Genomic DNA, 16485 nt, shown 5'->3' on the forward strand with positions numbered 1-16485 from the left:
AACATAAAGCTTTGGTCCCTGCAGACTTGCTCATAGTGGGAAAACCAAAACCTTTACAAGCAGGTCTACTTCACAATGTCAAACTGTGTCAAAAAAGTGTAGGAGTTGAGAAAACTACTGCAGTACAGCTTCATTTAAAAGTTTCTTAAGTATTTGAGTGTAGCTTCATGTAGTGCGTTAACCACTTTTGAGAAATATGCGTGCAGAGCGGTTTTACAGAGGTTTAACGGTGAGATGAGTCTTTGGGTCGGTGGCTGTAAACACGCCTTCTGTCATCTGCGGTTTGTTGTGGAGGCAGTTGCACTGAGCTCGGGGCGCTTTATTCTCGGTCAGTGCGCAGTCAGGGTCCGCTCAGAGAACCGGGCAATTGACTTTTGATTCTCACCGACGCCTCCTCTAATTTCCGTCCCTAAAACAGCTACCGTTACCCCGGCGCGCGCACGGAGAGGTACGGACAGGAGCAGTGCGCACGGAGAGGCACGGACAGGAGCAGTGCGCACGGAGAGGCACGGACAGGAGCAGTGCGCACGGAGAGGCACGGACAGGAGCAGTGCGCACGGAGAGGTACGGACAGGAGCAGTGCGCATTGTCGCTGCTTTAAACGGTGAGTGGAGCGTTCAAAACTACACATTGATTTTCAGAAGCCACGGACCGTTTTAATATGTCTCCCTAACTCTGTCTCATGAGCTATTTTCGGCGGGTGCGGTTTCATGTTTCTGTATTTGTGTTTGGGATTCAAAGCACTTGCCTCATAAGTATCAAAGTTCAACTGCATCTGACAGGTTACTTATTTAAAATGGACAATATCATTAAAGATTTCATTAAAAAATAAATAAAATACTAGTCCTGCTTTAGTCCTGGTTCAATCTTGGTTCAGTCCTCGTTCAGTCCTCGTTTTGTCCTGGGTTAAACTTGAGTTAGAGCTGGTTAATTCCTGCTTCAGTCCTGGTTTAGTCCTGGGTTAAACTTGAGTTAGAGCTGGTTAATTCCTGCTTCAGTCCTGGTTTAGTCCTGGTTCATTCCCGGGTTAGGCCTGGTTTAGTCCTATAGTCCTAGTTCAGTCCTAAACTTTTTTTTTTAATTTTGGGAAGTTTATAATTTCTTGGTTTGACATGGGCAATATTGAGGACCAAAAAGGACATAATTGAAAATAAATACAAGAATAAAAGTCTGATTCAGTGAAAAGGTGAATACAAATTTAAATATAAAAAATCAACGTGTAATTAAATAAATACACTGACACGTGGATGCACCATTTATTCATTTATAAGTTGTTGTTTTTTTCCACATTTTTTAATTCCCCTTTTAATTCACTTTTCTTTGTAGCTTGATGCAAATGATTTGGTGGGGCTGAGTGGGCGGAGCTGAGTGTGACTAACATTGGGCTTCTTCCTCCTCTTTATGAGCAGCTGTACTACTACAACTACTACTCTAAATATTACTATCACTACTACTACTCTAAATATTCCTACCACTACTTTAATAGCACTGCTACTGCTACTACTAGAAATAAATAAAATAAAAATAAAAATGCAACTACTACTACAAATACTATAAATACAACTGCTACTACTACCACTACTACTACTCTAGTTGTGTTATTATAGTATAGTATTTGAAATAGTGTTACTGGTATTTCAAGAAGCAGTAGCAGTAGTTGTAGGAGTCACATTTGAAGTAGTGGTAGTAGTATTTTAAATACTTGTAGTATCTGAGGTAGTACTATCAGTACTTGATTTAGTGAGAAAGTACCTTTGCTAAATGTGTATCATAGTTTTACATCAGTGAAGTGGCAGTGTGTGTAAAAAGGCCACGCTGAGTTCTAAAAATGAAAACCTCTTTGTCACCAACATCAAAGGCTCTGCAGTTTAAAAGACTTTAAACCTCCTTTTAAATAAATAAAGGTGTTATAACTTATTTCATAACTATTGTGTATTTCAGACAATCTTTGGCTCTTGTTTACATTATGGTTGCTAGGTAACAGTTATAGATTTACCTCTACATCTGTCACATCTGCTGCTCGAGCCCAACCAGGAAGTAAATTGTTGCTCATCAGATGTGAAGCTTCCTCTGGTAAAAATCATGAACCAACAAGTCAAGCTTCATTACAAATTACAGGGTAAATGGCGTAATGAGATTGATAGTCCTGAACAGTCCAGGTTTAGTCTCATTTTTACTCTAACTTTAATCTCTGTGTAGTTCTTGTTCAGTCCCTGGCTCAGTCCCTGGCTCAGTCCTGGCTCAGTCCTGGCTCAGTCCTGGCTCAGTCCTGGCTCAGTCCTGGCTCAGTCCTGACTCAGTCCTGGCTCAGTCCTGGCTCAGTCCTTCAGAATAATCTGGTGACCTCTATGGGTCTTATAATAGCCGTGTGTGTAATCGGAGCCGCACTAGGCTCTGACAAACTGTTGACACAAAACAATGAACTCCAGCTATTTTTAAATACACATCTAAGTTTTATTCAGTGACTCTAAGACTCTAAGATTTGTGAGTTTTCTGATAAACATTGTGATTGTGATTAGATTTGGGATTCATGTTTTACAAAAAAGATTCTGTTCAAAGTTGACATTTTAAACGTGTCCAGAAGAAATGACAAATTAAATAAAGTATCACATTCAGAACATGTTTATATAGTCTTGGTTTAGTTCTGGTCTTTAAGTTCAGTCTTTCTTTGGTCCTGGTTCAGTCTTGGTTCAGTCTTGGTCCAATCCTGGTTTAGTCCTGGTTTAGTCCTACTTTGACATGGTTTAGTCCTAGATCAATCTAAGTTTAGTCTTTGGTCCTGGTTTAGTCCTGTTTCAGTCCTGATTTAGACTTGATTCAGTCCTGGTTTAATCCTGTTTTTTCTTTCTTTGGTCCTGGTTCAGTCCTGTTTTTACAGATCTAAACTACAGGGTTACAGTTTTTATGCAGAATAAAACAAGAGAATTTGTTGTTTGTGAAAGAAATGATGGGAGTTAAAAAAAACACCAGCTTCATGATTTTCTAACTGGGTCCAGTCAAATTTGGATTTGACTGTGATTCATCTTGAGGCACGATTAGAATCCAAGATGAATCCAAAATGGCTGCTTCAGGGTTAGGTCCTGTTTCACGTCACAGTGACTGCTACGATATTCCTTCCTGTAAATACTGTAATAATTGCTATGAAAATATTGGCTTTGTTTAAATGTGCTGTACCCATAGACTGCATATATAAATGACATAGCTAACTTGCTAGCTGTCGTGTTCCAAATAGGAAGTGATCATGGGCATGCTTTTTGGTTGCATTGGCTCCAATTCACTTTCTATTGAAAAACTGTGGCCCCTCTCTCTGTAACTGCTGCTGTCAGACTCGTCATTTTGGTCTTAAAATGTTCATATTAACCCGCTCTATATGATCCTGGGGTTTTTATTTCCAAGATATGAACATTAATAACAGACAAATCAGGTGCCTTCTTTCCCCGAGTTTGCTCTCACTAGCGTTAGCAACAGGTTTGATTGACAGCGTTAATCTGCCAAATTCGCCCCGTATAACTGCTCTAACCTCGATGAGCTTCATTTGACTGGAGCCAAACGCTCTGGTGACGTCACACTCACTTAGTCCACTTCTTTATACAGTCTGTGGATGCACCCAATTTATTTCCATGAATTTGAGCAAAAAGTAAAGGTATATGGTACAAGGCAAGCACCTGTGTGAACTCTGCTCTAATTAGGATGCTCAGAAATTGGAGATTCAATTACTTTGCCTGAAATGTTCCACAGTGCGGCATTAAACCTCTGTGACGAGCAAGTGACACCTCCAGACTAAGTAACAGATCTGTGGAGAGGCAAGTCCGCTCACAGTAAGGAATAGCCTACAGATGTGTGATAGAAATTGTGAAGGCTTGAAATGTATGTAGCTTTGTCTTTCTGGGATAAATAGTCAGAACTCAGATGCTCGGGGATGGAGACAGGGGGAGAAGGCTGCCAGTCTGTGGCCAGGGCAGGCCTTGGCTCTGTCCTGTTTGTATCTGCTGTAACAAACTATAAACGACAGTGGCTCAGCGGTTAGAGCACGTGTGTCAAACTCAAGGCCTGGGGGCCAAATGTGGCCCGCCACGTCATTTTATTTGGTTCGTGAGAAGGTAAATTAAAAGGCATGAGCGTCACTTTAAAATAAGTCTACGTTGCTTTAATGTGTGCATTGACCATAAACTAATGAGATTTTCCCAACAAGTGGAACTGAGTATTTGCAAATAATGTTCAAAATGTTCAGGAAGAGGAAAATTGTAGGCATGGAAGGCAGTTTCAAGAAAGGTGAATGTGGAAATATCTGTTTTAAGGAGAAAAGCCTGTTTGTTTTTTTTGTTAGGAGGTGGACCCTCCTGGTGTGTGCGCAAATGTGTTAGGAGTAGATTGTACTTGTATGTGAGCAGGTGTGCCCTGACCAGATACAGACTTTTAAAAATGTCAGTTTATCAGGGGATACACAGTTACACAGACATGCAATATTTGCAACTTGAATAAGTAATAAATACAGAAACAGTTATTTAATGAGTTAAAAAGTAGTTATATTTATTTCACATGACATTTGGTTACATTTAGTGACATTTATACTGCCGCAGAGTTACATCTGGCCCTCTTAAGGGCAACCATTCTGCTGATGTGGCCCTTATTGAAAATGAGTTTGACACCCCTGGGTTAGAGTGTTGGTCCCCCAACCCGATGGTCGGAGGATCGAGTCCCGCTCTGACCAAGTTCTGTCGTTGTGTCCTTAGGCAAGACACTTCATCCACATTGTCTAGTATGAAAGTGGTGTGTGCGCGAATGATAGGTGGTGGTCGGAGGGGCCGATGGCGCAGATTGGCAGCCTCACGTCCGTCAGTCTGCCCCAGGGCAGTTGTGGCTACAATAGTAGCTTACCATCACCAAGTGTGGAAATGAATGAATAATGACTATAGTGTAGCACTTTGAGAGGCTTTGACAAGTCTGTAAAGCGTATTACAAGTGTTAGCCATTATTATTCTGTGTTTCAAAACTCACGAGCTTTGCAAATTACTTTTCAACAAGAATTGTAATTTTTTCCACAACATACTTTTCAAGGTATTTCTCTAGCAGTAAAACACATGTGATTGAATAGATGGGAGATAGATAAGTCAAATGCCATACTTTGGAACATTTCAGGAAAAGCAATAACTTCTCCATGGAAACAAGCAGGTGGCAGGACAGCCTAACTCCCCACCAGAAAAGTTCCGTAGTGCAGCTTCAAGTACATCTCAGGTCAAATGGAACACTTTGACTCGACTCTCCTTTCCATGTCTGGTACTCTACAAGCTAATGTTTACCTCCAGGTTAGCATGCTACGTGTGCCATGGCTGCAGCCGCTGTTCTTTAGCTAGTCATTCATTAACACGCCAAATATGTAACCAAAGATTAATCTTTTACACATCTCAAAATATAAACTGCTGATGGCGTAGCTGGGTAAATAAACTGGGATCACGGACCTGGTCATTAATGGAAATGATGTGGTAGTTTTTCTTCAGTGGATTTTTGTCCAACTTTTTGTCAATTTTCATACATTTCTGAGTGTTTTCTAAGTGTTTACCTCTGACACAGTTGGTGTTTAAAATAAAAAAAAAGTATTCTGGCTAAACTTACCCCAGTTGTGGAATAAGTTGACCCAGGTTTTTGGTTAAGTTGAACCCATAGACTGTAAAGAAGTGGACTAAGTGAGTGTGATGTCACTCATAGCATTCGGCTCCAGTCAAATGAAGCTTTGAAAGTTAATGCCCTTCCCACCCAGACTGCTGGTTTGGCAGGGGGTGAGCGCTTAGAAATGCTGTCAATCAAACCTGTTGCTAACACTAGCAGGAGCGACCTCGGGGAAAGAAGGCAGCTGATTTGTCTCTTATTAATGTTCATATGTTGATTAACAGACACAATAGTGAAATAAAAACCCCAGGATCATGTAGAGCGGATTAATACGAACAATTTAAGAACAAAATGACGAAGCTTTCAGCAGCAATTACAGAGTCACATTCTGAAAATGTTCTGCAGGTGAGTTCCATGTCTGCTTTTTTTTTTGTTTTTTTTACATGTTTCCACAGAATGAACTAGAGAAGTAAAATAATTAAATTGAAATGCTGATAATGTGGTACATTTCACTTCCATCATAGTGTTGAGACAGTACACATCAGGGCTCTGTCAGCTCAATGACTGAAGCAGAGTTTAGTGGGATTAGAATATTGCTGATAACCCAATACATGTAAATGTACCTTTGTCTTCACACATTTTGCACGTACATGATCTCTCCATTCTTAGACCTGATGGAGGTGCACTGTCCCATTGAATTTACTCTCCCTCATAACAAAAGTTCAGCCCGTCTTTACGCTTAACTACACAGGGAATTTCACCCTTTTGGCTTTTACCAGTCAGTAACCCTAGATAGGATTTCCACCTAGTGCCTGTTCACTAAATAAGAGGGACGTTCGCCTATTTGGCTGTTTAACTAGAGGGACTTTCACCCATGACTGTTCACCATAATGACTCCAAATTCAAATAGGTCCTGATTCTAAACATTATGTAAAGCAAAGAGTAGCACAAGTATAGCCATGTTCACCTTTACACAGTGTCTCACAGTTGACATTTTCCATTCTGCACTTCAGAGCTGATTATCAGCTTTTTATCAGAATAAAACACAGATGAATCTGGCTGAGGGGCGGGGCTAGTGACAGGAGCACTGCAGGGGCATCACAGGGAGGGTACTGTGTTGTTGTGTAGTGACTTTCAGCTGCTTTACTCCTCTTCAGTTAGAATCAGTTTCTGTCTAGGTCCTCTTGAAGATTTGCTCCTCATTTTTGTTTTAGCACTTAGTAACAGCAACAGCTTAGTGTCAGGATGAGCAGTCTATAAACTGTCTATGAAAAGTGAGGAGAGGGGGAGGGCCACTGTTGATGGGATTGTATCTGCAGCATGGTGTTAGAGCAGGTCGGTGGTACACATGAGATTTTGAAGCACAAAAGATTGAAAAAGGCCAATTAAGTAATTGAAATAAGTGAATTTTAGCTTTTATGAGGTGAGTTACACATTGTACAGGCTCAGAGCGGTGGCTCAACTTACCCCAGTCTCCCCTATTCAGTTAGATTTGTTTTCAGTGGTTTACTTGTAACTTAAAGAATAGGTATTTTACTTCTATGGAGTATAAAAGAGGGTGTATTTTACTTCTATGGGGTATTAACTGTAACACATAACATATTTAGATCACCATGTTTCCTTTTATTTTTTTGAAAATCCTACTCACTCAAATGATACTCACTCAAACCTAGCGGGAGTGACCTCGGGGAAAGAAGGCGCCTGATTTGTCTGTTATTAATGTTCATATCTTGATTTATGGACACGATAGAAAAATAAAAACCCCAGGATCATGTATAATGGGTTAATACAAACATTTTAAGACCAAAATGATGAGTCTGACAGCAGCAGTTGCAGGCAGAGGGGCCACAGTTTTTCAATACGAATTGGAGCCAGAGTCGACAGAGCTGGAAGCACGCCAATGATCACTTCCTGTTTGGAACACAGGGGCTAGCATGTTAGCCATGTCCATTCATATATCCAGTCTAAGGGTGAGCGTAGCCAGTGCGTGTTCTCTCCTGTTGCTGCTTTGGCTCATACTGTTACTGTAGGAATAATCCATGTTTATTTATTCATAGGGAAATTCTATAACATGATATAGGAGAATTAAAAATGCAAAGGGCCATTGTAGTAAAGCCACAGGTTGGGAGGTGTGTGTCAGATGCCCTCCCATCCTCCTGTTTATGGGTTTAAACCTGCAGCATTTTGAAGATGTTAAAAAAATTGTTAATTGCTATGATAACGGTCCTAATTTTTAATCATTCTGAAACCCATGGATATGTCTGTCAGATGCCCTCCCATCTTCCTGTATGCCTGTGTGTCAGATGCCCTCCCATCCTCCTAAACCTGTTGAATAAGTGAAGAGCACTTTCCGACTGTGGGGTACAGTTACTGCTTTGGGTTACTCACCACAAACAGGCACTTCTCTCAGTCTGTCCCACAGTGTGTCTTTCTCTTTCTCTCTGTCACTCTCTTCCTGTCTCTCTCTCTTCCTTCTTCTTTTATCTCTTCTTTCTCTGGGTTTTGTGTTCATCTTGTTCGACACCGTGCAGCACACACAGGTAAACGAACCTTATTCTTCACACATTATTCTAACGTAATGTACTTACACCTTAATGTGAGCATTTTGAAACTTTTTGTCATTCAAAAGATTTAAATTATTAATTACTATCGCACCAGTCGGAATTTTGCATCATTCTGAAACCAATTTTTACAATTTACTCTTTTTTTTTAGCGTTAAAAATAGCTAGCTGGGTAATAAGTGAGACAGAAAGTGTAAAAGGCTGAAGTAAGAAGCTAGGCTAGGCTAAGCTAGCTAGCAGTGAGATATACACACTGCTAATCCTATGTAATTACAAGATTGAGTACATGATCTGATACAATTTGAGGTTGAACATATGTTTTTGAAAGATAATTGTGTCTTGTTTGAATGAAAACAAAGTTAGAAATCAGTTGTGAAGGTTCTGGATGGTCCCATAGACTGTATATCTAAATGGGCATAGTTAACCTGCTAGACTCCATGTTCCAAACAAGAAGTGAGCATGAGCGCGACTCAGCTCCATTGACTTTGGTTCCAGTTCACTTTCTTTTGAAAAACTGTGGGCCCTCTCTCTGTAACTCGTCATTTTGACCTTAGATGTTCATATTAACTCACTCTACATGCAGCTGGTGTTTTTATTTCACTATTTTGTCTCTAAATCAAGATATGAACATTAAAATCTGCTTCGCTGGGCTTCATTTGGCTGGAGGACGCTACAGGTGATGTCACACTAAACCCACTTTTGTATTCACCTTGTTCTGAAAATTTCCTTGGGCGCCACCATCGCCATTTAGGTTGTATTATTTTGTTTGGAGCTTCTAATCGCCCAGATAGCAATCTTAGCGGTTCAATGAGGAACAGAACAGAGCTGAAACCATTTGTCCAGTACAGACCCAAGTTTGTTTATTTAAAAAAAAATAAAATTACAAAAAGCAAGAAAGATTTTAAAAGAATCAGCATGGCAGTACCTCCTGTTAGAGGTAAGATCTTAAGCCCAAGCCCGAGTCCGAGCCCGACCCGACCCGAATTTCGGGCCGGGTCGGGCCTAAAATGTCAATCATTACGTTCGGGTCGGGTCGGGCCGGGCTTCTCTCTAGCTGACTTTTTAAAAATAAATATATGTTTATAAAAATGTATACTAAAACGATGTGTGGATACTAAACTTAGGAATACTTGTTATAAAAAAAATAATTTGGATAAAACAGAGAAGGCGCTGTAAGGTAATTGCTATTTAACTACTAAACAGGAGCCGCAGAGCCAGAGCATACTCTGCGCACGTGAACGCCCCCTCTTCCCCTCCGCAAGTCCGCATCTATTTTGACCTGGTATCCCTGATATGGAGCAGCAAGAAGTAAAGGATAAGCTAAAGACAGGGGAACTGAAAAGGCAAACACGCACCGGCAAGAGTGAGGTGTGGAAATGCTTCAAATTGATTGTTGAAAATGCTACAGAAACTTGCGTTGGCTTCGCTGAATGTAGTAAATGTGGTGCTTTGCTTTCATACGAGAGCAAAAAGACTGGCACCTCGACGCTGAGCAGGCATTTAAACAGCTGTACTGGCAAAAGTGATGATCGTCAAACATCTATATTATCATTTGTCCCAAAGACCGCACCTCTTCGCGCTAAGCAGACCATCACAGACAAGTGTGTGGACTTTTGCTGTCAGGACCTTAGACCATTTTCAGTAGTTAGTGGCGAAGGTTTTTTATTTCTAGGCTTATTTTTACGCATGTTTAACTTTGTTTGGTTCTTTATTTTTTTTTATTTATCCTCACAAATAAAATATGAAATTTCGGGTTTGCTTCGGGCTCGGGCCTGCAAATCAAGTTAATTGGTCGGGCTCGGGCTGGGTCGGGCTTTAATACCGGGCTGGATTTTTTAGGCCCGATCTTACCTCTACCTCCTGTACACACAGCACCCTCTCCTAGCCAACTGAGGTTTGCTCCTTTTATAGAGCACCTCCCTAATTGGCTGAGCCCACTCTGTATTACAGGTAAGTTTTCCCACATCCAAATCTATTGTTAAAAATGTGCTCTAATCAAACAGTGTAAATATTTATTCAATTAAGTTGTTTGTTAAAATAGAGCTCTATGTTTACTTTATTTGTTTTAACAATGAACACTAATTAGATAACCAAAAAGCTAAAATACAGGACACCCCTCCTTGTTAGCACCCAGTTGTCTGCCCCGAACCTTCTTAAGGTGCTTCGGCTCCCACCTAAGGCAGACAACATGGGTAAGTTAAAATTTGCAACAATTCAATTACAATCAATGAGCCGACACAACATTTCTCAATAAAATATTTTAAACTTTTGTGTATATTGTCCTTTCTTTCTGCTAGCCTCAAAGATAGGCCCATATAATGGACTAGCTACATTACAGAGCGGCTGATCTTGACGGCAAATAAGTTCTACAGGGACAGAGCCGTTTTAAAGCTTTTCAGAGAATCGTTGCAGTGTTGACATGTTGTTGCACATAAACATTGAACATTTGACACAAACCAAACCTACTTTATACCATATTTTAGCGCCGAAACTTTTCCCAAATTCCCCATTGAAAAGAACGGGATTTCAACTTAACTGGAAGTGCTACTACAAAGAAAGTTCAGTTTAATTGCATTTACGGAAAAAGTGGGCGGGGCGGAAAAAGTCAATACAGTCTATGGTTGGACCTGGAAGTGACAACATTACATTAGCCTTGGGTTCCTCTTTGAAGTCCTTGCTTAAATATGTGTTTTTAAGGAGTGCCCCAGTCTTGTGTGTTATAGGTATTTTTGTGTTTTATTCAGGCGATGGCTCGTCTGTGGCAGAAGATTCTGGCTGTCTTCAGTCTGTTTATCACTGGCTGGATGTTTGGAGTTTTACGTCTGCACTTTGCTTCTGATGTGAGTGTTTAAAGAAGACATACGGAGCTTCTGTTATACCACTATACTGAGGAATGAACTTGATACTCAATACTGATCCCGATACTACGATGATAATAAAAGCACTCTTTCTTTAGACGATAGAATGTTATTTTCCACATTAAATGTTCATACTTTGTGTTCTATTCCCATGTGGCCTTATATCTGTGTAATCCCTCAGTGTCCAGTAGGTTCATAGTGGTCCATGGGTGTATACTAGTCTATGTCTTACACGTCATTCTAAAGATATTCAGGAAAGGTTCATTTTTGTAGTATCGATACTTGTTCAAATGAGTATCTAGTTTCGATGCTAGTTTTAGTATCGATCAGTATCTGATTTTTGATACTTTCAATACTGACCCTTTTCCATCAGATGTAGTGTGTTGATACTTTGCAGCTGATTTCCTGGGTCATAAACAGGTTCTAGTCAGATTGCTTGTGGCCACTGCCTTATATCTATCTGAGGGGAGGGGCTAACTACACTGAAACTGTAAACAGCTATTGTCTCCAGTTTCAGCTGGAACTACCCTATTCAGCCCTTAATGACCCTGCAATTGTTCTCATTGTTCTCGGTCTGAGGATGGAGTTATAGATGGGGGAGAGATTATGTCTCAGGACCCCATTCCTGTTAGGAAAGAGAATTCTTCCTTAAACAGGTTTAAGGAAGAATTCTCTTTCCTAACAAAAATAGCTTCTTTAACTCCTCTCTCAAACCATTTATTTTCTCTGGCTAAGATTTGAACTTCACTGTCTTCAAAGGAGTGGTTAGTGGCTTTGAGATGGAGATGTACGGCGAACTGGGGTCCAGAGGAACTCTTCACTGCTACAACAATTTGTCCAGTTGACAGATTTAACTTCGCCTTTTGCTATGGATCAAACCTGGACGACTGAGGGATTACGCAGATAATAGGCTCGATACCGATTCCAAAAATCACAGTGATAATAAAACACTTTCTTTAGACAAAGTGTGATGTTCCACATCACCAAATGTTTGTACTTTGTTTTCTATTCCCATGTGCCTTATATCTGTGTAATCCTTCAGTGTCCAGTAGGTTCATAGTGGTCCATGGGTGAATATTAGTCTATCTGTCTTATACTTGTTCTGATACAGCTCAAGATCATTCTAAAGATCTTCAAGAAAGGTTCATTTCTGTCTTGTGAATGGGACTTTTTAGTATCTAGTTGCAATACTAATTTTAATATCAATTAGTATCAGATTTTCGATACTTTTGAGAACCATAGTACAAAATATATCTGGGCTATATACAAAGGGTAGGCAGGAGAAAAACATGCAAGGATCAAATGGAGATAGTAATTTGTAACATATTCAGTTCTGTGAGTTTTTAATGTAAAATTTGTTTTGTCTTTTCAGGAGGAGCGAAAGCAGCTGCCAGTGCAATTTGTCAGTAGACAGCTTCAGAGCGAGTGGAGCGGCTCCCTCTATATGAACGTGTCCTACCAACTGCTCTCAGGATCCCAGCCTACAACACAGAGTAAGATTAAATCAGGTTTATATAAATGGACATAGATAACCTGCTAGCTGCTGCATCCCAAATAGGAATTCAGCTCCATCGATTCTGCCTCCAATTCACTTTCTTTTGAAAAAACGTCGCCCCTTTCTATAACTGCTGCTGTCAGACTTGTCATTTTGGTCTTAAAATGTTTGTATTAACCTGCTCTACATGATTTTGGTGTTTTTATTTTGTTATTTGGTCTGTAACTCAAGATAAGAACATTAACAACAGATCAGTGAGGCACCTTCTTTTCCCAAGGTGACTCCTGTTAGTGTTAGCAACGTGTGTGATTGACAGCGTTGCTAAGCAGGGAAGGGCTGACTGTGGATGAAGTCACACTCACTTAGTCCACTTCTTTATACATGAGACTAAACCAGATCTAAACCAGGACTAAATTGTGTTTTGTTTAGGGTTCCTGGCAGTTGGGATTTCTTCCGTTCGTAGGCAGAAGGACCAGTACCTTGTGGCGACTCTGCAGTCTGTTTTCTCTCAGTCTTCGGAGGAGGAGCGGGAGCAGATGGTGGTTGTGGTTCTCATAGCAGATTTTGACGAGCAATGGAGACGATTTATAACAGAGGAAATCCAAAAGAACTTCCCCTCGGAGCTGGAACGCAGACAACTTCTGCTCATCCACGTCCCCAAGAAATACTACCCTCCACTCACAGGTAGAGAGTGCATCATGAAGCTTTATCTAAAGCTCCTATATTATGCAAAATTTACTCTTATGAGCTTTAAACCATGTTATAATGCTGTTACCCCATCAAAACAGACCTGGAGTTGTGTCCTGTTTCATTCAAAGTCCTTTATTATTACTCTGTCTACATCTCCAAAGCTCAAAATGCTCTGACCCACTTTGTGATGTCATGAAGTGGTAGTTTTAAAGTTAACAGCTCCTTTTACCTTTAGTTCAGTAGAGATTGGCAATTACAAGACTAAACCAGGACTAAACCAGGACTAAACCAGGACTAAACCAGGACTAAACCAGGACTAAACCAGGACTAAACCAGGACAGAACCAGGACAGAACCAGGACCAAACCGCGTAACTGCCCCGGGGCTCTCAACTCTTGGGCTCTATGGGGTCTTTCTGTGTGGAGTTTGCATGTTTAAGTAACCCTTTATTATTGATCTATCCACATCTGTAATCCTTAGAATGCTCTGTTCCACCTTGTGATGTCACGAAGTGGTAGCTTTCAAGTTAACAGCTCCTTTTACCTTTAGTTAAGTAAAAATGGACAATTCCAGGTCTGATACGATCCAAATGATTCTAGTGAAGATGCATGGAGTTTAAAATCATCATGGAGCACTTCCTGTAGTAGCACATGACATCACAAGGTGGAACTGGTCTGTTGTTATTGTTCATCACAAGTGTTTTCTGTTTGAGAATATAACTCTAAATACACAGAGTTGTGTTAAACATGTGAGAATGAATCAAAACACAACTCCAGGTCTGTCTGTGATGAGCAAACAACATTAGAACAAAGATCAGAGAATAGTGAAACATGGGCCCTTTAAGAAACACTCCTAAACACCTTATGTTATTTTCTTTTCTTCCAGGTTTGAAAAGAAACTACAACGACCCTTCTGACCGTGTGACTTTCCGGTCCAAGCAGAATGTGGATTATTCATACCTGATTCACTATAGCGCCGCGCTCGGACAATACTACCTCCAACTGGAAGACGACGTGCACTGCGCCAAAAACTTCCTCTCCAAAATCCAGAAACACGTCAAAGACCAGAACTCCAAGAAAACTACCTGGGCCACTCTGGAATTCTCCTCCCTCGGATACATCGGAAAACTCTACAAATCTGCAGATCTACCTGCCCTGGCGCGATTTTTGTTTCTGTTCTATAAAGAAATGCCTTGTGATTGGTTGCTGTCTCGATTCCGTGACTTGCTAACCCAAACACAGCCGATTATTTTCCGACCCTCATTGTTCCAACACATGGGAACTCTCTCGTCATTCCGAGGAACATACAATCATCTAAAAGATAAAGATTTCGAAGAAACATATTCAAATCCAGAGGCGAGTGTTTTTACAAATATGACGGTTTATCAAAAACACTTTGCACATTTGTCGTGGACAGCCGGAGATGACTTTTTCTGGGCGCTACCTCCAGCCAATGGCGATCATTTAACGATTGTGCTAAAAAATCCAGCTTTGTTCACAGAAATTTTAGTAGAAACTGGGAATGGAGGTAAAGATATTCTGAAATCTGCTGAAGTTGAGATTGGGAAAGATGCTATAAACACAAGTAAAGAGGAGAAGAGCTGTAAAGTCTTTGTGTCGGTGGGAAAAATGGAAAAAGGGAAGTTTGAGATGCAAGGTTTGGACAAAGTGCACAGCTTTAACGCCTCCTGTTTGCGAATCCGAGTTACTGCGGGACAATTGGACTGGATCATAGTGAAGAAGATCAGGGTCTCAACAAAACCAGAATCCTCCACATTATAACAGCCTTTGATTTTGTGTAATGTTTTATATTTACCAACACTGAGTGTGTTTACATGTGCTCGGGTTGCCTGATTATAACAGTGTTCTGGATATGACGTTAACATGTGCTCAGAGAAACCAGGATACTCATGTTCCTGTACACATGTGCAATCAGAGAATCTTGCATATTTAGCATAGACTATATATATGAACGGACAGAGCTAACCTGCTAGCCGCTGCATTCCAAATAGGAAGTGAGCATGGCTTCCGGCTCCATCGACTCTGGCTCCAATTTTCTTTACATTAGAAAACTGTGGCCTCTCTCTCTGTAACTGCTACTGTCAGACTTGTAATTTTGTTCTTAAAATGTTTGTATTAACTCGCTATACATGGTCCTGGTGTTTTTATTTAGCTGTTGTGGCCGTAACTCAAGATATGAACATTAATAATAGACAAATCAGGCACCTTCTTTTCTCAAGGTCACTCTGGCTACGGTTAGCAACAGGATTGATTGACAGCATTGCTAAGAGGTTCGGGCGGGAAGGAGCATTACCTTCAACAGCCTCGCTCTGGATTGGCTTTTTGGTTGTTATTATACTTGAAATCAGAATTCTTAATATGCAACTTGGCTCCAAATTCACCCCTATAGCTGCTAGCCTTGATGAGCTTAATCACACTCACTTAGTCCACTTCTTTATACAGTCTATGGTATTTAGAGTGGTAATTATGGTAGCTATGACACAGATATGTAGCAGCTCTGCTAACTTTTGGCTTTTTAGCATGTTTTTAACAGGGAAGAAAGAAGGTGTATATTCAAATAAGAACATCTGCAACAGCTTCACAGCTTCAGGAAAAGTCATTATGAACAGTGAAAAACTATGGCAGAGTGTCAGTTTAGTTTAAAAGCAACACAGACACAGAGGTCAGCCTGGTGTTAAAGACGATTGGATTTAAAGGGCTCGTATTACACTATTTTCTGATCTCTGTTCTAATGTTGTTTCATCATCACAAACAGACCTGGAGTTGTGTTTTGTTTCATTCACACACGTTAACACACAGACCCTGAATATTTAGGCTGAGTTCTTCCCTCAAAAGAAAAACATTCTGTTCCACCTTGTGATGTCATGTGATAGTGCAGGAAGTGCTCCACAGTGTTTTTAAACTCCACACACCTTCACTAGAATCATTTGGATCATTTCAGCCCTGGAATTGACAATCTCTACTGAACAAAAGGTAAAAGGAGCTGTTAACTTGAAAACTACCACTTCATGATGTCACAGGGTGGAACAGAGCATTTTGAGCTTTGAAAATGTAACAGACTAATAATAAAGTGTTACTCAAACATGTGTAAATGAAACAAAACACAACTCCATGTCTGTTTTTGACAACATGGCTTAAAGCTCACAAGAGTCAGTTTTCACGTAATATAGGACCTTCAAACAGTGGACTGGTTTATTTTGTTAATAAGTTTAAAATTCTATTACTTTAAAAAGAGGTTTGAGTTGTAGGAAAGTT

General features: G+C 40.4%; 1 protein-coding gene across 1 annotated transcript; it reads left to right on the forward strand.

Moving 5' to 3' along the window:
- The first annotated feature begins 8105 nt into the window (after positions 1 to 8105).
- Positions 8106 to 15605, forward strand: LOC117374099 (alpha-1,3-mannosyl-glycoprotein 4-beta-N-acetylglucosaminyltransferase C). Its single transcript, XM_055223252.1, has 5 exons — positions 8106 to 8147; positions 10913 to 11008; positions 12399 to 12519; positions 12951 to 13205; positions 14096 to 15605. The coding sequence occupies exons 2-5, from the start codon at positions 10916 to 10918 to the stop codon at positions 14989 to 14991; spliced, it is 1365 nt and encodes a 454-aa protein (XP_055079227.1). The 5' UTR covers positions 8106 to 8147; positions 10913 to 10915; the 3' UTR covers positions 14992 to 15605.
- Positions 15606 to 16485: the final 880 nt, after the last annotated feature.

The sequence above is a fragment of the Periophthalmus magnuspinnatus genome, chromosome 7, assembly GCF_009829125.3.
Source record: "Periophthalmus magnuspinnatus isolate fPerMag1 chromosome 7, fPerMag1.2.pri, whole genome shotgun sequence".
Taxonomy (NCBI): Eukaryota; Metazoa; Chordata; class Actinopteri; order Gobiiformes; family Gobiidae; genus Periophthalmus; species Periophthalmus magnuspinnatus.

What these genes read in the sequence shown, in the direction of transcription:
- LOC117374099 (XM_055223252.1), top strand. Translation starts at nt 10,916, where the DNA reads ATGGCTCGTCTGTGGCAGAAGATTCTGGCTGTCTTCAGTCTGTTTATC. An exon ending in ATCCCAGCCTACAACACAGA is followed by an intron (nt 12,520 to 12,950) that starts GTAAGATTAAAT and finishes TGTTTTGTTTAG; the next exon opens with GGTTCCTGGCAGTTGGGATT. An exon ending in ATACTACCCTCCACTCACAG is followed by an intron (nt 13,206 to 14,095) that starts GTAGAGAGTGCA and finishes CTTTTCTTCCAG; the next exon opens with GTTTGAAAAGAAACTACAAC.